Source organism: Hordeum vulgare, chromosome 2H (assembly GCF_904849725.1).
Source record: "Hordeum vulgare subsp. vulgare chromosome 2H, MorexV3_pseudomolecules_assembly, whole genome shotgun sequence".
NCBI classification, from domain to species: Eukaryota; Viridiplantae; Streptophyta; class Magnoliopsida; order Poales; family Poaceae; genus Hordeum; species Hordeum vulgare.
In genome coordinates, this window is record NC_058519.1 from 516,630,779 (window position 1) to 516,652,072 (window position 21,294).

The 21,294-nt window shown below is 43.8% G+C and overlaps 2 protein-coding genes across 3 annotated transcripts; one reads left to right on the top strand and one right to left on the bottom strand.

Annotated features, from left to right (window-relative positions):
- Positions 1-9,706: 9,706 nt before the first annotated feature.
- Positions 9,707-12,135, bottom strand: LOC123428587. Its single transcript, XM_045112812.1, has 5 exons — positions 12,060-12,135; positions 10,931-11,032; positions 10,426-10,831; positions 10,256-10,341; positions 9,707-9,720 (listed from the first exon to the last, which is right to left on the bottom strand). The coding sequence occupies exons 1-5, from the start codon at positions 12,133-12,135 to the stop codon at positions 9,707-9,709; spliced, it is 684 nt and encodes a 227-aa protein (XP_044968747.1).
- Positions 12,136-15,620: 3,485 nt separating this feature from the next.
- LOC123426944 (serine/arginine repetitive matrix protein 1) lies at positions 15,621-21,009 on the top strand. Of its 2 annotated transcripts, none has more exons than XM_045110865.1 (7): positions 15,621-15,911; positions 16,893-17,032; positions 17,623-17,669; positions 17,783-18,570; positions 19,185-19,265; positions 20,008-20,070; positions 20,564-21,009. In XM_045110865.1, the coding sequence occupies exons 1-7, from the start codon at positions 15,864-15,866 to the stop codon at positions 20,621-20,623; spliced, it is 1,227 nt and encodes a 408-aa protein (XP_044966800.1). In that variant the 5' UTR covers positions 15,621-15,863; the 3' UTR covers positions 20,624-21,009. The 2 variants fall into 2 exon arrangements, with proteins under 2 accessions (XP_044966800.1, XP_044966801.1); XM_045110866.1 differs by having other exon boundaries at positions 15,650-15,911; positions 17,623-17,663.
- The last annotated feature ends 285 nt before the right edge of the window (positions 21,010-21,294 follow it).

The window sequence follows — 21,294 nt, forward strand, 5'->3', positions numbered from 1 at the left end:
CTGTGCCCTAGGTTTTGCGCCTATATATCCCCAAAAATTCCACAAAAAATCAGGAGATCATCGAAAGTACTTTTCCGCCGCTGCAAGCTTCTATCTTCGCAAGATCCCATCTGGGGCACATTCTGGTGCCGTGTCGGAGGGGGGATTCGGATACGGAGGGCTTCTTCATCAACACCATGACCTCTCCGATGATGCGTGAGTAGTTCACCATAGACCTACAGGTCCATAGCTAGTAACTAGATGGCTTCTTTTCTCTCTTGGATCTTCAATATAAAGTTCTCCATGATCTTCATGGAGATCTATCCGATGTAATCTTCTTTTGCGGTGTGTTTGTCGAGATCCGATGAATTGTGGATTTATGATTAGATTATCTATGAATCTTATTTGAGTTTCTTCTGATCTCTCTTATGCATGATTTCATATCCTTGTAATTCTCTTCGAGTTGTGGGTTTTTTTTGGCCAACTAGATCTATGATTCTTGCAATGGGAGAAGTGCTTGGTTTTGGGTTCATACCATGCGGTGACCTCACCCAGTGACAGAAGGGGTAGCGAGGCACTCATCGTGTTGTTTCCATCAAGGGTAAAAAGATCGGGTTTTCATCATTGGTTTGAGATTATCCCTCTACATCATGTCATCTTGCTTAAGGTTGTTAGAGCATATATCTCCATATGTGGTTTTGGTAATTGATGACAATTCCTATGGACTAATGGTTGCCTTAAGTTATATTTATAGGATTTGTCCATAGGCACTTCTTGAAGTCCATCTGTTGGGTTCAAGGAGTTTATATGATGACCAAGGTGGTATTCAAGGTATTATCCAAAGAATGGTCATAGAGACACAAGGTTGATCAAGATCGTCAGACAAAGAGTAAATCAAGATGATCAACACAGAAAGCGTACAAGATGTACCGAGAGGGATCAAGTGATCCCATGGTATGGTAAGCGGTGTCCAGTACGTATTTGTGTACTAACCCATGGTCTTTGTGAGAGTTCTATGTGGGGGTTAGGTGTGTTTCCATGGGCTTGTGTCTAGAGGAAAATCTCATACAACCCATGAAGGATGACGTCAAGTGGTGATCGTCATCAAGATTGTGGTGTGCAAGTTCAAGAGGATCAGCACGAATATATCGTGCTTGAAGCTTGCCGTCCATTGTGGTGGCAATGGACTTGTGAAGATATGCTGAAGAGTGGCTCACCCATAGTAAGTATGGGGGATCAATCAACTAGTCTTCATCAAGCCAACGCAATCAAGAAAGGTGGTCGATCTTGAGGAAGCCAAGATCATCATCATCTAGCTCAAGAGGACGAGGTGCAAGGTATAGGTTTGCCCTTGATAGGTTTTCTGTTTAGGATAGATTGATGTACTATCAAGGGGGGCTCTCCAGTGAGTAGCTTGATCGTATCGTTCGTTGAGAGCTCAAACCATTTTAGTGAGTTTTAGAGCTTATGGTCATCTTCGTGACAAGCTCGAGTTCATCAAAAACGGAGTCCATATGCATCTACTATGATGTTTTCGATGTTGGATTTTTTGTCGGTTCTTCATTCATAGAGGAATCACATCTCTATATAATTGGCATTTTCATATCTGCATGGTCTTAAGATTTCCAACAATCTTGGGTTTGCTCGATTCGGAGCTCGTATGCGAAAGTTATGGCTGTTTCAGTGGCGAGCGGTAGTACCGTTGGACCTAGTGATAGTACCGCTAGAGTTGGCGGTAGTACCGCTGGCCCTAGCGGTAGGACCGCTAGAGCTGGCGGTAGTACCATTGTCCCAGCGGTAGTACCGCCCCTGGTCAGCGGTAGTACCGCTCCAAGATTTTAGTACCGTCATCTTTGCGGTTGTACTGCGTCAGACATTTTTGCGAAGACTTTCTTGGCGGTGGTTGGCCCGGTAGTATCTTTGCGCTACCATGGGCTCAGCGGTAGTACCGCTGCAGCCAGCGGTAGTACCGCTGGAGGGTCAGCGGTAGTACCGCCGGAGGGTCAGCGGTAGTACCACTGCAGCCAGCCGTAGTACCGCCGGAGGGTCAGCGGTAGTACCGCTGCAGCCAGCTGTAGTACCGCTGGGCTCGGGCTGTAAGTGGGGGTAACGGTCTGATTCCTTCCCCCACTATATAAAGGGGGTCTTCTTCCCCCTTGGTCTTATCCATCCATTGAGCTCTTGTTCTACCTCCATTGTTGACATTCTTAGAGCTTGCTAACTCCCAATCCCTCCAATGATTCTTGCTTGTTCTTGAGGGAAAAGAGAGAGGAGATCTAGATCCACATCTCCACCAATCACTTTCTCCTCTATGTGAGGGGTACCCCTTGGATCTAGATCTTGGAGTTCTTTGTGAGCTCCTTGTTCTTCCTCTCATATTTCTCCATAGCTTTCGTTGTTGTGGAGGGATTTGAGTGTGAGGGACTTGACCACTTCGTGTATTCTTGCCATTGCATGAGTTGTATCGGTTTGAGTTCTCCACGGTGATTCGTGGAAGTGAGAAGTTGAGAAGCTTACTACCTTTGGTACTTAGTACCCTAGATATTGTTCTTCGTGGATGCTTTGGCGTCCTAGAAGCTTGGTGGTGTCTTGGAGCTCAATCATTGTGGTGTGAAGCTCCGGGCAAGCGTCGGGGTCTCCAATTAGGTTGTGGAGATTGCCCCGAGCAATTTGTACGGGTACCGGTAACTGCCCCCAAGGGTTGCCACGTGTACGGGTTTGGTGACCGCCCCCAAGGTTTGCCATTTCTACGGGTTCGGTGACCGCCCTCAAGGGTCCCTTAGTGGAATCACCGCATCTTGCATTGTGCGAGGGCGTGAGGAGATTATGGTGGCCTTAGTGGCATCTTGGGGAGCATTGTGCCTCACACCGCTCCAACGGAGATTAGCATCCGCAAGGGTGTGAACTTCGGGATACATCATCGTCTCCCCGTGCCTCGGTTATCTCTTACCCGAACCCTTTACTTATGCACTTTACTTTGTGATAGAGATATTGTTTTTTGTAATATATCTTGCTATCACTTAGTTGTTTATCTTGCTTAGCCTAAGTTGTTGGTGCACATAGGTGAGCCTAGCTGTTTGTAGGTTTTTGTGCTTGACATATTAAACGTTAGTTTTATTCCGCATTTGTTCAAGCCTAAACCTTAATTATTTTAAAGCACCTATTCACCCCCCCCCCTCTAGGCGACATCCACGTCCTTTCAAAGGCGTTACTCTGTTCGTCATGAACTCAATACACTAGATTCATGTTGGATAGCGGTCGATGTGTGGATTAATAGTAGTAGATGCAGAAAGTATCGGTCTACTTGTCTCGGACGTGATGCCTATATGTATGATCATTGCCTTAGATATCGTCATGACTTTCCGCGGTTCTATCAATTGCTCGACAGTAATTTGTTCACCCACCGTGATATTTGCTATTTTGAGAGAAGCCTCTAGTGAACACTATGGCCCCCAGGGTCTACTTCACACCATATTTTCAGCCTTACACTTTTTAATTCGTTGCACTTCCCGCCTTCAGATCTCACTTTGCAAACAATCTTGAAGGGATTGACAACCCCTTTGAAGCGTTGGGTGCAAGCTCGTTTGTGTTTGCGCAGGTACTCTGGACTTGACGAGACCCTCCTAGTGGATCAATATCTTGGTTCTCAAACTGAGGGAAATACTTACTGCTCCTTTGCTGCATCACCCTTTCCTCTTCAAGGGAAAAACCAACGCAAGCAAGTCTCCGTCAACGTGTCAATTCCTGGTGCTGTTGTTTGAGAAGTAGCATCCCCCATGCGGGGAAGGGAAGTTTTCCGCGAAGGCCTTCCCATCAATGGAGGTCAGACCAGCGCGAGTGGGTGCAAGATCTGATTGGGGGAGATATCCCTGCGTTTCAAGATCACGCAGTCTGAGGGAATATACAAAGCAACTGGCCCAGTCCCGTGGAATGGGATCGAGGGGGCGCGAAGAAGAACCAACCATGATTCCAGGGGTGTTAAGAGCTCTAGGGTTTCTTGGCAGGGCTAACATGTGATGGGGCCTCAAGACGGATTTTGATATGTTTATAAAGGGCGCTACCCTCGCCTGCTATAAGGAACGGTTCCGTCCAGGATTGCCAAAGTTGTTTAGCTCTATAAAAGGATGTGAGAATCAAGAAATATTGTTAATCTTTGTGCAAAATTAAAATTCATGGGCCCCGTGATGCTTCGGTGATCGTGAGCCAGTCGAAGACCAAGACCATCATTTCTTGCTCGGAGGAGACGAAGGAACTCTCCTTGCAAGCCGAACACTTTGGGCATAATCATCCGAAGACCCTGCACATCGGCGTTAAAGGCTAGTTCGGGGGCTACTGAGGGAGTCCGACATTAGGGGTCCTCAGGTAGTCGGCTTACTACGAAGAGGTTCGCCTGATGGACTGTGCCTATCATGGATTGGGATGTGCGATTGTCTCATATTCAAGAAGGAGAACCCCAAAGACTAGCATGGCGACCAAGTAAAGTAGGCTAGGTCGGTTGCATGTAACCATAGGCCCTCCCAATGACTATATGAACCGGGGGGTCCTCGTCCATGCCGGGGCATTATTCCACCTAGGGTTTAGTATACACGATCTCGAGGTAGACTCTGTAATCATCATCCACATCAATATAATCAAGCACGACGTAAGGTTTTACTTTATCAAGAGGACCCGAACCTGGGTAAACATTATCTCCCCCTCTCTCATGCAACCCATCGATCTAAGGTCTACAGTTCGGGACACCTACCCGAGATCTGTCGGTTTTGACACCGACAGCGGTACAACATACAATCATCCACACAAGCGTGTATTTTTTGGACTTCAAGCTTCAATGGATAAACAACTTTTTTCGCTTAGTTCGTGCTTTTGGTGAGCACATTATCTTCTGGAAGAATGTGTTCGAAAAGACTCCACAACTATATGAAGGCCTTGTTTGATAGACCGCTTTCTGCTTTCATACTGAGAAGCGCCAGTGTGACACTCAACTTGGAATATTTCTTTGTGCAACCTGGATAGAATTCTTTCTTGGAGGCTGCATCAATGGTTGGCAACTCCTTGTACTCGGCTAAATGTGCTTCTTGTCCTTGGAAATCTGCAACCATAGCAGCAAAATCTGGCATATCATCAAGGTCGATTTTGTGTGCCTCACACTTGGTTCTTCATTTGGGGGTTTCGCATGCTAGTCTTACGTCTATAGCTTGACGTCTCATCCCTGAGGTTAAATCCAACACCCATGTGACTCTGATCGGGGTTTGGCACCTCGTCGCCATGCAGTTTATTACCTTCATCCATAACCGGCTCTTCATCGTGTCTAGTCCATCGTGTGTATCCACCCATGAATCCCCTCTTGTATAAGTGAAACTCAATGTCACTAATTGGATGTGACACCGTACTGATACAATTCTTGCATGGACAGAGGACGTAATATTCTTTGCCAATTCTCCTCTTTGTCCGTTCAGCGAAAGCCATAAACTCCTTCGTGTCATCCACATACCTTGAGCTTCTTCGAACCCCCATCCGTTCAGATGGTTTCATCTGCACACATGAGGGGTAATTCAAAAAACATCAATATATGGATTAATGGATGCACAAAGATGTGTGGATAAATCACAAGATTTTATTTTCAAAATTTATGCAGGGTGTTGCATAATGTTATACAGTTGTGCGATGGCACTAACTAATGACCGGTCAATTTGCACGTATCATCCCTACCCTTGTATGAATTTAATACCTTAATTAGGCCACTCAACAAAAAAAAAACTTAATTACTTAGTCACACGGTGACCTCCACCAATCCCACAGATCGAGCAGCGCATATCAGCGGCACGATGAGACAACAGGGTCGAGGAGCAGAGCTTAGCACGGCAACCGCTTGAAATTCGAGCTCCACTATCCCGCGTACGACCGCGAGGGACGTGCTCCAATCACACCGGCGCCGACCACGAGGATTGAGCTCCTCCTATATCTCCCGCTACATAGCGTACACACACGCGCGCGCACACACACAGAGCAGCGACAAATAGAGCTATTAGCGGATGGGTCCGCTCTGAGAGAGAGTGTGAGGTGGGAGAAAGGTTGAGATTTTTCCCTTTTCCTTTATCTTTTGTTGTTAGGCCCCACATGTAAGTTATTGATGGAGGGAGGTGGGAGAGAGTTTTTTCTGGTCCTTTTTAGTTGGGGTCCACTTGTAAGCGTGTGTGAGATGGGGGGCGAGAGAAATAGTGTTCCCTTTATTTTTTGGAGTGGGTCCCGCATGTAAGTGGCAAATGGAGACCTAGGAAAAAATGACCAATAAATGTTCAGAAGACGATCAAAGCCCATTGAATGGACGAAACCACACGAAAGGGCACCTAACGGCACATGGGAGAATTTTAGCTAATTTGGAATAAGGATTTAATATGAGTAGTGAGTTTGAGTTGAGGGCTGAAATGTAATCGTCCATCTTGTATCTACGAAGAAAAACTCTCGGAGCCATGAAATCATAATCGGTATGGATCTCTCACCATTGGTGTATTTTTTTGTGTGTATCAAAATAGTGTAAGCTACACACTTACTAGTTCTTCCTCAATTCTACCACGAGATCTTCTATTTATGAAAAAATGGAGCCATAAAATCTTATGCCGTATGAACCCCTCACAATTCATGTATGACTAGAAGGGTTAGTCGTGCTTTGCTACGTCGATGTTGTTGGGTTTGCTTTTTTACCCCTTCCTTAAAATACATGGCGTATTTATTTTTTGAAAAGCAAAAACTCTTCTAAGTTTGATTAAATATGTACAGAAATATATCAATATTCATAATATCAACTCGGTATCGTTGCATTTATAATGAAATGTTTTTTGTATTTTATTTATTTAGTAGACCGTCCATAACTTAATATAAAATATTTTTGACATTATCTATGTCAAAAAGTCTTATATTAAGTTATAGAGATAGTATTGTGAATGTTCATATTTTTTGCTCTCAACCTGGTCAAAATATAAAAAATTGACTTTTCAAACACTTAACATTTTGGAATTGAGAGAATATTTGGTTTGGTGAGTGTGTGGGATGATGAAGTATGTTTTTTTCTTTACTTAATGCGGTGTTTTGGTTGGTCTTCCCTGGTGTGACTCTATGTTATCTGCTAATCAATTCATATTTATGATGAAATTTTCTGCATTATTAACTATATGTACTATATTGGTGCTATAGTATTGCATGCATGCACTACTTTTCTCTAGGTGGTGAGAGGATGTACTGGGTTGATATATTTTTATTTGTCCGTTGCTGCCGACTGATTTGATTAACCATCGTTCCCGACAAAATGTGAACCAAATTCAAAATTGTACACGTGAGTAAAATATGAGAGCTTCAAAAGTAGGAAGCATCTCAATTAGAAGAATTGAATGGGAATGCTCATCGAGAGATTGTTGATCCAGTCAAAATTGGGTGACCCAATTCTAAATTTTAGTTAATTGTGAGGATTTAAAATTAGGAATAATAGTGTATTGTATAAAAAAATCAAATGAGAGAGTTTAAAAATATTCTTGACCCGGTCAAAATTGAGTGATCAAATTCCAATTGGACACCTCAATTGATTGTGAGGCCTCCAATCCCGCGAAACTTAGGAAACATAGTGTATTGTATAAAAAGAGAGTTTTAAGAAATTGCTGACCCGATCAAAATTGGTTGACCAAATTGCAATTGGGACCTCAATTGATTGTGAGGCCTTCAATTCTAGGGAGATTAGTCATATAGTATATGTATCTTTTTTCTAGTATCAAAATAGTGTAAGCTACATAGTAACTGGTTTTTCCTCAATTCTACTATGAAACCTTCTATTTAGAATATTTTTGGAGCCAAGATGTGTATCAGCATAGACGAACTCACGTCGGCGGAGGTAGCCATGGGAGCGGACGCGACATCGCGTGAGTAGAGGGGAGGTAGACGGCGAGGAGAGGCGGAGGCAGAGGTGATCGCGACGGTGAGTAGTGGCGGGCCACGACGATTTAGGAAGGGAAGAGAGGATTTTTTTGGTAGTGTGGTGGTGCGGAAAATTTGTGAAGGGGAGATGAGAGTGTGTGAGGGAGACTGAGGAGCGAGGGGGGGGGGGGGATGGGCCACGGGCCGATGATTTTGGCCCACTAACTCGTAGCATTGGCTGGCACCACATGTGTAATATTTTTATTTTTATTTAGGTTAGTTTGTATTTAAATTATATGTTATGTTTTATTTAAGTCTTTCTTACTATTTATGTTTTATATAGGTATATATAGGAAGAGAAAAGTGATGGAGATATCAGTTACTCGTGGCTGGAAGTATTTGGTGGGTGAAAAAGTAGCCACGCAACGAGTAATCCTTTACACGCGGCGTACCAAATATGTACACATTATCATTATTACAAAAAAATAGTGATGACGTGGATTCGAATTGGCACCCCACTAATATAGATTGTGGGTAACACTTTCTCTACTAGTGGGGAGGCTTTGATTTATAGGTGGGAGTTGTAGTTTCCCTCTTTTGTCATTAGGCAAGTCTTCGTTCTGCGATGACGAGATGATGTTGTTGCCACCGGGGTGGAATAAAGTCTCATCACGTCTTCCTTACTTCGGTGATGCACCTTTTTTTATCGGCGACATGATCTTTCTCTAGATCATGTTCTTCCAGCCTCGCATTTTCTTCTACAGGTTTGTCATGATCACATGATCACACTGTCCGGCAGAGCAGACAACATTATTGTATGTCTTGATCCTCTCACTCTAGTTTTGAATGATGAAGGTTGACATCCTCGACCTCATTAAGGAGCATGTGAGGTTTGTGTTTCGAGACTCTGCCTGGCCGAAACTAGGGCGTTCTACAAGCCCTCCGCATAACTTTTATGAGAGGCGACAATTTGCTATGCATATCGTGGCCGCATGCTTTTTCTGGTTTACATCGATAATTTCTTGAATACTGTTTTTACAAGATCATGGGATTAAACAAGTTTGCTTAGCTCAGACGAAGGCATAAAAGCGGGAACCAACTTTGCACAACGCACATCATCAGAGGACGTACGTGAAAGAAGGCTTCAGCATCCTCGAGGATTTAGATCTATTTTTAAATTTTTATAAGGCCTTGTTTGGCAGGAAGGGGGTTGGGGGGTTTGTGGAGGGGGATTTCAAAGGATTGGGTGAATCCCTTCCTTCCACCCAATCCTTTCAAATCCCCTCAATCACCAAACCTCTCACATACCCTTACTATTTGGTACACAGGGATTCATACAAAGGGTTTACAAAATTACTATACTATAATTAAAAATGTAACTTTTACAACTTCAAAAGTTCACAGAAGGAATGTACTTAGAACAAAGGTTCAACTAAATTACGCAAAACAACAAACATGCTCATATAATCTGTTTGAAGTACTATCAAGGGTTCAAATGAAAATGCATATAATCTCTTTCAAGTACTATCAACGGTTCAAATCAAAAATGGTACATGCATACATGCCACGGTCCAAATAAAAAACGTGACACAAAGCCATGGTCCAAATGAGAAATACAAGATGTTCGATCAACGAAAGTCAATGGTTCATCACAACATGAACACATGTTTGATCGGCAAATGCCGTGTGACATGTTTGCGGGCGGCACGATGTGAAGGAGACTTGTGGCATCAATGCTTGGTCGCCATCTTCTGCAAGATCATGTACCTATAAAAAATAGATGAACTGGTCCAAGGGTTAGATCTACTTGATGTTGATGCGAGCATTAGATGGCTCTTTCTGAATTAAAATGTAAAACCAGACAGATTCCAGAACAGAAGAAAGGTGTGAAACTCAGCTCACACTTGTTGTATTATTAATACCTGGTGTTTTGCGCTACCTCTGATACATTTTAAAACTACGAAAATCAGTGGCTAAAATTAGAAATGTTTGACCAGTACTAGCTACTAGCTACCGTCGACGACTATCTTAGTATGTGATGATAGATGGTAGTGGTACTGTATTTAAGGTGGTCGTTGTAGACACACAACAACATAAGGAAATATATTGTCAATTATAATCATACAAGATCATAGGTCAAGAATACTAGAAAAAATGTCGCGTTCATCAATTTTAGTGTTAAAGGTAAAATAACCTTCTACGTAAGAGCATATCCTAGCATATTTTAGGAAAAACAACCACAACCCAATAGATGATGGTAAATTTAGATCCTAGCATATTTTAGGCTAACAACTAGGTTCAGGAGCGGAGGTGGAGTAAGAAACGAGGCATTCATATTCTTTGTAAATGTTGTTACAGTTTGGCTTGTACATACCTCGAGGCAAGTCTGCCATTTCGCTCCGAAGGAACACGGCGGCACTCACTTCATCTTTGGCGGCGGCATTGAGGAAAATCTCACGACTCTCAACATTTTTAATCACCTTGTATGCAACGGATCTTTCTCCGTGTGAGATGCTTTCCATCTTGTACAGAACAACAATGCACTTGCTCATGGTGAACTGTTGGGCATTTTTTGACTCTAAGAACAGAGCAGACTCCTCCATTGCTTGCTTCCGTTTGATATCCACATACTTCGCCATCACTTCCACCATGGGATCATCCCACTTCTTCTTCTTGGGCTCTTCCACTGGCTTTTTATTGGAACCACCAGGAGCACCTGCTCGAGTAACATCACTTTGAGTATCATCTTTTGGACCATCACTTTGAGTAGCTCCTCTTGGACCATCAATTTGAGTCGCATCTCTTGGATCATCACACATGTGTAAATCATCTTCGCATTGATTCAGATCAAAAGAGAAGGCAATCTCATCTCTTTCAACTTCAGGATCATCGTCACTCACTTCTGTAGCCTCAATTGATGTAAAATTGAAATTACCTTCTGCTATGTGTTCTGCACAAGCACCCAAGTTCTCATTAAAGGTCACATAGCAATAGAAATTCTTTACAAAGGTCAAGAAAAAAGTAGCAAATGAAAATCCATTAAACTCACCGTCATAAAGATCACTTAGCTTGTCATATAGAGGAAATGGCTTTGTCTGAAACTTGCTTATGTCTGGCCACGATTGTATATAAGAGAAATGATTTATCAAACCTAGATTACCCGAAAACAAGATTGATTACAAAAGAAGCATGTAATACAAGTTGCATTAACTTACAATAGTCAAGTTTTGCCAAAGATGTGGGTCGGCCTCTATCATGTGTGTATGATAGTTCCAGCTAACACCACCTTGCTTTCGAGCATCCTTGATAAGCATGTATTGACCCTTCAATTCTTTTTGCTTCTCTTGGATTTGTTGTTTTGTGAAATTTGTATGGCCATATCTTTCATGGAATATTGTTGCCATTCTATTCCAAGATTCAGTAGACCAACCATTATGTCCCCTATGATATGGATTATTGTGTTCATGAAGTAAATCTACCAGACCCTTTTCAAGATGCGGGATCCACTGAGCTCCGGGCTTCTTAACTACACATAGCACAAATTTACATTGCTCAAACTAATTCTCAACATGATAAGAGTTACTATCATTCAAATTGAAAAAAAATGCATAGAGTAAAATAGCCATGAAAATAATGGCATACTTGATCACACTCAACATGACAAGAGTTGCTATAATTCAACAAGTGGAGATGAAGCATTAAAATAACTTTTGGGTGAAAACTTCTTCACACCGTGTGAAGCCTTTTTTCGAGTCGCTTTCATAAGATTGTACTTTGGAGACCCCTTTGGATACATATTTGCATTGAACAAGGATTACATTATTAGATGATGAAGACGACATAAGTTAATTAATGCATATGTATAATGATTAAAAAACACACCACAATGTTGGTTATTCAGGATGATATGCCTCCCACATTTGCATTGCATTTTCATCCCTCAAAGTGTTCCCTAAGCCATTGTTCCCATACTTATTCTTATCATCATTTGGGAGATCAACAAAATCATTTGGCGCTATTTTATTGGGCTGGTTGTCAAGCCAATTCGTGTCTCCATTATGCATCTTGATGATATTGTGAAGAACTGCAGCAACTGCGGAAGCTTCACTTGGTTATCGATTGTATGTAGTGTGCCAACGTGAAGAATTGGGAAGCGCTTCTTAAAAATTCCTAGGGACCTTTCCACGTGGTTGTGTAGAATAACATGCCGATGGTTGAACAATTCCATGTGGTTCTGTGGCCGAGCGTGTCCATGACCAAATTCCTTCAAATGATATCGTACACCCCGATAAGGTGCCAGAAATAACTGAGTGTTTGCATAACACCCATCAGCTAGGTAAAACTTGCATTCGGGTACTCTAAATCCTGTCATCATCGCAGAGTGAAGAACTCTGTCATCTATTGCTGAACCCTCCCAGTCACATGATATGAAAGTGAATCGTAGGTCGAAGTCCCAATGCAATCATGATGTTATGACGGAGGGTGCCCTTCCTATTCTGAAATGGAGCGGCAATCCCAGGTGTTGCAGTTATAGGTACATGTGAACCATCAATGGCTCCTAAACAGTTCTAAAAGTAAATGGATTGAAGGTCCATAAATAACTTCAAGTTATATAAGTCAAGAAATTGTGGAAGTGTTACTGATGGAAACCTGGAAATAAGGATAGAATCTTGGGTCGATGGAGATTTTTGGATGTGGCTCATCAATGCTCAGAGGCTTCAAAAACGACTAGCTAAGAAAGGAATAATGTTGAAGAACCCGTTGATGTACTCATGGAATGTTTGGCCACTATCTTGAAATTCTAACTGGAGATCTTCATAAACGCGTTGTGGGACACCATGTACAAAAAATGCCAACTTCCCTCCACCTTAATTCTTGTATCCAATATCAACTTTTCTCTTCTAAGGTAAGATGCCAAAGCCCTAATAAGATATGTGGCTCCATCCTATAAGCTACGAGGCACTTTTTAATATGCCGTGTAAGAATATCATGGACATGCTTCTTTTCATATAGGATGGAGCTATGTTGCCGCTTTCTCTTGATTGATCCTCTTTTACGCATTCGGTGCAATACGAGCCAAATGAAGGACATCATGTCTTCATCATCCTCTCTTCTTCTCTTCCGAATTCGGTCGATGATTTCGCAATTCATCTCGACACTGAAACTAGAATCAACAAGCAACAAGCAGGATAATAAACGACGTGTAACATAACACATAATTACTCATATACATATATATAATATAGACACAACCATCCCTACTGTATTGTTTGATCTTTTATACCACATCTTCGCCAATTAATCCATCATCCGTGTGCTACAGTTTAAGCATGCTTACACGCAAACGGAAATGTCAAGCATTAGAAGGCAGAAACATTTTTCTCTTGCTTTTTTGCCCTAACTGAAACAGGGGGATATGATGCACTAAACGTGCCACTTCCATCACATAAAAGATCATAAAAGCATAGGTGGTCAAGTACAGCAGGCACAAGAATGATGGAACAGAGAGCTAGCACATGCAAAAAAACTAGATGACTGATTGAAACTTGATCGGGTACAAGTTGTGGTTGGGCCGGATCACTGGACATCAGAGTAGAGCATGCTTGGGTACAACCAGCAGGACCAAACACTGAACCAGCTATGACACTGCAGTTGCAGACTTGCAGGAATATAATGGAAACAACAGCAACAGGCAGGCACGAGTGTTTTGATTTTGGACCCCTCTCTCGATGGAAACAACATGCATGCACAAGCCTAGTAAAAAGGAGTGGTGATTGATTTTGGACCCCTCCCTAAATCACACCTGCTCAAGGTCAGAACAGATCATCACGAGGGTTTTGTTAGATTTTTTTTCCTTCGTCGAGCCATGTTTGCTTTACAGACAATCAACAATTAAGCCTACCGTCGGCCTACACATAATCAACAATCATGGCGCAGTGTTGGTGCCTAAGATCTGGTACCCTGTTCAAGGTGCGGCGTAGGCCATCGGGGGCGCGGGTCAACTGTTGTTGTTGCTTCGGTAGAAGTGGTGGCCGGTGACCATGGATTCTGTGCGGGACGAAGGACAAGGTGGACGAGGGCGTGCAACCATGGCGAAGACTAACCATGGGAGAGGGAGGGGATGGTGGGAGGGGGGAGGTGAGGGGCGGCGATGACTTACCACCGGAGCTCCTGTTGGCCGGAGGAGTTCGTCGCCGTCGGGACACGAGGTGTTGAGGCGAAGACGACGACAGGGTTGAAGAGTAGTCGGGCGGCGGCAACGGGTTGAGGAGGAGGTGTTGGAGTCGTTCCTCTCAATTCCCCAAGCACCCCCTCGAGGGCTTTAACCACGTGGGTTGGGGTGTTTTTCGTGGATCACGGGTCGCTGGCCTGGGGAAACCCTGTCCACCAAATGAGCCGAGAGGGAATTTAAAGGTTTTCCGCACCATGCGGGGATAATCCCCTCAATCCCTTCCTCTCAAACGACACGAAGGGATTCAGGAGGTTTCGAGAGGAAAATCCTCGGGAGGGTCAGAAACCCCACAAAACCTCGGACACCCATTTGGTAGGAGGGGTTTGCTTAACCGAATTCCCTCCGCTCCCCTTTAATTCATTTCTATCCATGTGTTTCAGGATCCTCCTTGAGGGACTGGTGGAAGTAAAATCCTGAGGATTTGAGAGGATTGGGTGAAAGGAAGGGATTCACCCCCTCCTTCCTAAACCTTCCCAATCCGCTTCTATCAAATAAAGCCTAGCCTAAGGGTGTTTTTGCAAGGGTCCGTGCTATTTTGTACAGCAGGGCCTTTGCCTCTTCGCAAATCGCAAAAATAAATAAATCCAGATCAACCGTTTGATTCGGAGGCGCACCACGCAATCGTGCGGTCGTGGCCTACGGTCATCACAACCGTTGCCGACACACACACGCCGTGGACAGGCGATAAAAAACAACAAACAAATTGAATTTGGACACGAATAAAATTCATTATACGAAAACCGAAATCTCGGAGAGCGCAAAAAAGCCCGCACCTTTGGGGTGTGTTTGGTTTGTGTCACCGGGTGGAATGTAACGGGTCCGTCCCGTCCCTAGAGGTCGTTCTTCTGTTTAGTTGGGTCCAGGAATCGGAACCCACTCATTCCCTGGAATGGCATATTCCTCCGAGATCCGGAACGCGCTGGTACCTCCGAATCGGTGGAACGACGCGGAACGCCTCGCGCTCTCACATTTCCCCCGACGCTGCCCCCTTTCTCCCATAACCTCGCTGGCCACCTCCCTCCCTAAGCCGCACCGCCGGCCACCTTCTGCTGCGCCGGCGGCCCCCTTCAGCTGCGTCGGTGGCCTCCATCAGCTGCGCCGGCGGCCTCCTTCAGCTGCGCCGGCGGCCTCCTTCTGCCGCACCGCCGGCCACCTTCTGCTGCGCCGACGGCCCCCTTCAGCTGCGCCGGCGGCCTTCATCTACTGCGCCATCGAGGCCCCTCTACCACGCCGCCGCCCCCTGCATCTACCGCGCCGCCGCCCCCTGCATCTGCTGCGCCGCCGCCGGGAGCACGCACCGCCGGGAGCACGTGCCGCAGCCCCATGGCGTGCAGTGATGGCGACGATGAGATGCAGCAGAGGATGAACAAATCCATTCCATTCCATTCCATCCCTCCAACTAAACATCAAAATGTAACCATTCCGTTCCTTTAAATCTCCTCTACCAAATACAAGGACGGAACCAACCCGTTCCAGTGGAATGGAATCATGACATTCCGTTCCACTTCGTTCCCGAACCAAACACACCCTTGGTGGCTTCGTGCTACCGAATCGAACCCGAGGAGACCCCCGTCCCCCGTCCCGTCCCGTCCCAAGCGCCGGTAAACTGCGTCACGCCCCCAATCTCCATTCGCCACAAACCCTAACCGCCCCCCTGTGTCGCGCCGCCGGCCGCCCCGTCCCGCCCCGCCGCCCCCCCTCGCCCTTCCAGGGCTCCGGCGAAGGCTGTAATCTGCGGGGAGCGGCGGCGATGGCATCCACAGCGAAGGTCACCATCACCCTCGGCCGCAGCGGTCAGGTGAGCCGTCGCATCGGATCTCCGGGCTCTAACGCTCGTGGGATTCCTCTATATCTTGAGTGCTCGTTTGTGATTCGGCTGTGCCCTCGTCGCCCGTTTGGTTGATTAGAAACGAGACGGATGATCGGGTGCAGTGCAGCTTTAGTCAAGCCGTAGCTGTAGCGCGCGCCGCGAGAATAGATGCTCAGTTTTCACTAGTCATAGCTGCGATTTTAGCGCGTCGAGTGGTGGATACCTTGTTGGCTTGAATGTTCATCTCCCCTGAAGGTTACAAGTGAGTGTTGCATCAAATGCTGTTGTTGTGGTTTCCTGTAGGTATTGATTGAGGGTGATTAAGGTCACATGATTTACTAAGTTGTTGATAAATGCGTTAGTTAACACTAGTTTCTGGATCTCTTTGCCACTAGTAGGTTTGTGGGTGTGCTGGGGGGTAAGTACATGGCTCACTATTAGGGATAAATGTCACTTGGATGACTAGGATCCTGACACATTTTTGAGTTGAGGGGAAACCACTGTATCAGGGATGTTTTCTTGTAACTATTGTTCAGACCTTCAGGGCATTGCCCTGTTGTCCAATGGTTGAATGCTCTCTGCCGGCTGTATTGACTTATCATTATTGCAAGTCCTGAATTCAGAGCTGTGTCGGTGCTAATCGTAAGTTGATAGAAGAATGCATGTCAATTCATCTCCTCCCCGTTTGCACTTTTACAATTTTAGCTGACCAACTCAGCTACGACTTCATTCCATGGCTGGTTATGTTTTCCTTTTTTTTTGGATAATGGGGTGCTAGTAAGTACTAGTAACTATCTTGAAGTTGGTAACAGACCCCCCTCCCCCTGTTTCAGGCCATTCTGTGTTGATGTTAGCATGGATGCAAGTATCTTGATTGCGTATTTAAATTATTTTATTTCTTTTAAGACTTGAGAATGCTGCGTCAATTATTCAACTTTGGCTTCCTCGCCTTATTTTTTTGGATTGCAGGTTGTCAAAAGGCGAACTATTTCTGATATGGGTAATGATGATGAAGTGCCAGTATCAGGTAGAAAGCGACCTGTCCGAGAGAGGTTAGGAAATAATGTGGCTGATTCTGATTTGTATGGAAGTCAGCAGAGTAACAAAAGGTATATTTGCTTCATGTATATTACTCAATGTTTATTAAAACAGTGTTGCAAAGTTTTTTATAAGAAGCAGTATACACAATGACCCTTGCATATCAGATGATTCAGATGGTCATGGAGTGAATCCCTTTGTGGTGTTTCACCCCCTATTGTGTGTCATCGCTTCAGTTTTACAGTCCTCCATACTATGTTCTAATGCATGTTAGTGTCAGTTTGTCACTTTATATGTTCACTTGTCAAGTAGGACCCTGCCAGTTCATCAGTTAGAATGCTGCATCACATGTCTCTTTTATTCGTGTCCCTGCATGTTTTGTTATTTTCAGTGAAGTGTATTGCACTTTGTGTCTCCTTTGCATATTTATTCAATTTTAGCTACCTTGTACATCTTTTGCACTTTTACTTACTATATTTATTTCGTTTTATTAAGAAAGCACTTGCTATCTGCAAGTTCCACTAGCTGTCTTTATGTTCAATTACTTCTCATGCTCCAGACTGCAGCTCACTGCATGTCTCTTTCTGTTGTATCCTCAGTTTGAGCATCTGTTGAAAGTGTTTGCTTATAAATTTTACTCTCCTATGCTGTTCTCTTGCAGACGGCAAACAGAAAGCAGTAGCTCCCAGCTTGGAGATGATGGTTTGGGTGATGATAAACATTTCATTTCCACTATCAGTATTCTAAGATTTCAATACTGGTCTGTCTGTCTGACATTTCTTTTTGTTTTCCTGCATACGTTGGGCTGTATAATATTGAAGCTCGCCAGATTGGCAGGGATGATTTAAGGCTGAAGCTTATGAGGAAAGGCTTGACACAGAAGAGCAACAGTGAGGCAGAACAGAATGGAGTGGATCTCCGTGAAAAGCTTTCCAGGAAGTCAAAAAAACTCCAGGGATATGAGGCAAGAAGGGGTGATCCAGAATCAAGGTCTAGTTATGATGAGGGAGAAATCCCAGAATCAGGATCTGGATATGGTTCGAGGGGGAGGGTCCCAGAGTCAAGAGCCTCTACTCTTGTAAGCCAAGTGCCTTCTTCTAGGAGTGCAGATGGGTTGTTCAAGTTGGAGTCTTCAGGAAAACCTTATCCCTCGTGGACCGCTGATTGTTTGAGGTATACGTCCCCAGACAAGCTTCCAAGTGTTCGAAGGGACATGACTCCCCCAAGAAGTGTTCGAAGAGGCATGTCTCCCCCGAGGGCCATTCGGAGAGGCATGTCTCCCCCGATAAGTGGTCGAAGAGGCATGTCTCCCCCGAGAAGTGCTCGAAGAGGCATGTCTCCTCCAAGAAATGTTCGAGGAGGCATGTCTCCTCCAAGAACAAGAAGTGTTCAAAGAGGCATGTCTCCTCCAAGAAGTGTCCGAAGAGGCATGTCTCCGCCAAGAACATATGATCATATCACAAGATCTTCTAGTCATATCACAAGAGATGCTGCTGACACATTAAGAACCCATCAACCTTACGAAGACAGCTCTACCATGGGGATCGATAGAGGACAACAAACTAATGGAATCACACCATCTGGACGCCGGCCTACATCCCCTGTGCTGGTTTGTATCTCTCATATATCTGAAATTAGCCTGGTTTCTGAATGTTCACTTTATTACTTTATTTTGTGCTCTTCATTTTCAATGATCTTTTGGGACTGTGTCTGTTGTTTGCCCTACAATGTTGTTTATGCCATGAAATTTGTCAATTATGATTTGAAAGGGAACTCGAAGTCGAATGTGAACTTATCTCTTCCTATAAGGTTCATCTTGCATTTTGGTTAGGTTGCAGTGATGTATTTGCTTAGTGCTGCATGCTCAATGCAGCCGGCTTCATAGGATCAGAATAGGACTTTCGTCTTCATAGTTCATAGAACACCCTGATACATTCTAAAGTTAACATTGGTAAAACATGCTCATTGTTATGTATGCGATATATCGTCATGTGCGCTGACCATTAGCTCAGTTTTCTCTTCACATTGCCCTCGGTTACAGGCTTATAGCTGAATTTCTGTTCACTTTGCCCATAGTTGTTGATGTGAGAATTTTTCGACATCCAGTTATGCTGACCAATGGCTAGTCTTGCGCCGATTATATTAGCGAGTTTCTGTTTATGCAATCATTGTGTTATGTGATTTTGCTCCAGATTTTTTAACATTGTTATGTGTGATTTGCAGAAAGAAATACCGTCGACAGTTACTGGATTACTGAATTCAATGGGACTTGAGAAGTATGTTGTTCTCTTTCAAGCTGAGGAGGTGATTTTCCATTATCTAGACATATTTCCTGTAGACATTAGCATTTGATGCCTTCTGTTTGATGTTTTGCATGGAGTTATGAATTTATGCCCCCGAGGAGCTCTAGCGGTTGTTTTTGTATAAGCTGGACAGTTCATTATAATTTCTATCCTTCCAGTCTCTTATCTCTCTTCTTTCACAATTATCTTGCATTAAAACAATTTCATTCCTATGCATGTTCCTCTTGACTCTACCCTATTCGATTTTTCAACTACTCCCTCCATCCACATATATAGGCCCTAATACGCTTTTTGAGGTAACCTTTCACCAATTATAGAATTATTAGTATATGAGATGTATGATATAAATTATATCATTAGAAACTCCTTTCACATACCAATTCGATGGTATGCTTTGTGTAACATGCATGTCATATATTATTATGCTAGCCCGTGGTCAAAGGCAACGCCGAAAAATGTATTAGATCCTATATATGTGGAGGGAGGGAGTACCTGTGTACCATTGAACGCTTTCTTTTTTTCTTTCTGCAAGATTGAGAATGTGTTTGTCAGTCCATTCAAGTATACTCTTGAATCCATGAGAGTATGTTCAGACATACTACTCCCTCCGTCCTAAAATAACTGTCTCAACCTTAGTATAAATTTGTACTAGAACTAGTACAAAGTTGAGACACTTATTTTGGGACGGAGGGAGTATGTTTTATTATGGAGTGTTCATTTTCCTTTGGTTTACTTGTTTGCAGGTTGATATGGCTGCATTGAGTCAGATGAAAGATAGCGACCTCAAAGATATGGGAGTACCTATGGTAGTGTTTGTCATTCAATTACTAGCTGCTTTACATGATATACATAGTGATTTTCTTGCTCTGAGTATGTTTTTTCTCTAAAAGCTATCTGATTACACTGTCAACATCAAATATTAATGGGATTGAAACGTTAGACATGAGTTGCAGGCTTTCAGCAGAATTGAACTTGATAGTAGTTAGGAATAGTGTCTGCATTATATGCTATGTTTTTTCATTGTAATTTCATTACCATGCTTCTAGTACTTGAATATGCATAGTGGAGGGATTTACCTTCAGAATCTAGCAAGAGCATGTCAAATATGGCATTGTACTTGTAGTAACCACCGCTTTGCAGTCTTGTACTCCCTCCGTCTCAAAATAAGTGTCGCAAAATTTGTACTAGGTTAGTACAAATTTTATACTAGATCAATGACACTTATTTTGGGACGGAGGGAGTAGAATTTAGGCTTTCTCTTGCACTTTTGACTGGAGTGTCACCATTGTGATGGATCAGGGCCCCAGGAAGAAGATACTCCTTGCGGTGGCGCCTTACGGAAAACAACGGCACAGATGAGCAGCATGTGCCCTGGGACGTTGGAACATTTGCTGGGAAATGCATTTTTATCGGTGTAAGCAATGCTCTGCTGCGGATCTTGTATATCCTCACTGGTAGTCTGGCTTAGTTAACCTTTTTTGTCGCTGATAGATGAATGTCGCCCTGTTCCTGGCTTGTGTAAAGTTGTGTCTGTCCGCTGATGCTCCCAAATCCTGCCATTCCTGCTGTATTTGTTAAGAGCAGCAGTTTGAAACAGAGTGGATACAACATGGTCTAGCGCCATCTTCGATCTGGACTTTGTGTATTTTGGGAGCATAGTGAGAGTCGCAACAAATCCAGTCGTTTATGTATGCCAAATGGCCAACGAATTCCATCAGTCTCATCCCAAGGGTTGGGGATTTTAAGGCTTGTGCATGGAGGTAGCAGATTGCCCTTCGTTCGTAAATATAAGTCTTTTTAGAGGTTTCACTAGGAGACTACATATGGATGTATATAGACATACTCTATAGTGGAGATTCACTCATTTTGCTCGGTATGTAGTTTCGTAGTGAAATTTTTAGAAAGACTTGTATTTACGAAAGGAGGAGGTACATTTGTTGAATTGTCATTATTCGCCACGTGGATTATCCTAGCTGTGTTGCCTGTATAGTGTATGCCGGTGCCCCAGCTTTTCAACTAGGTGTTGTTCT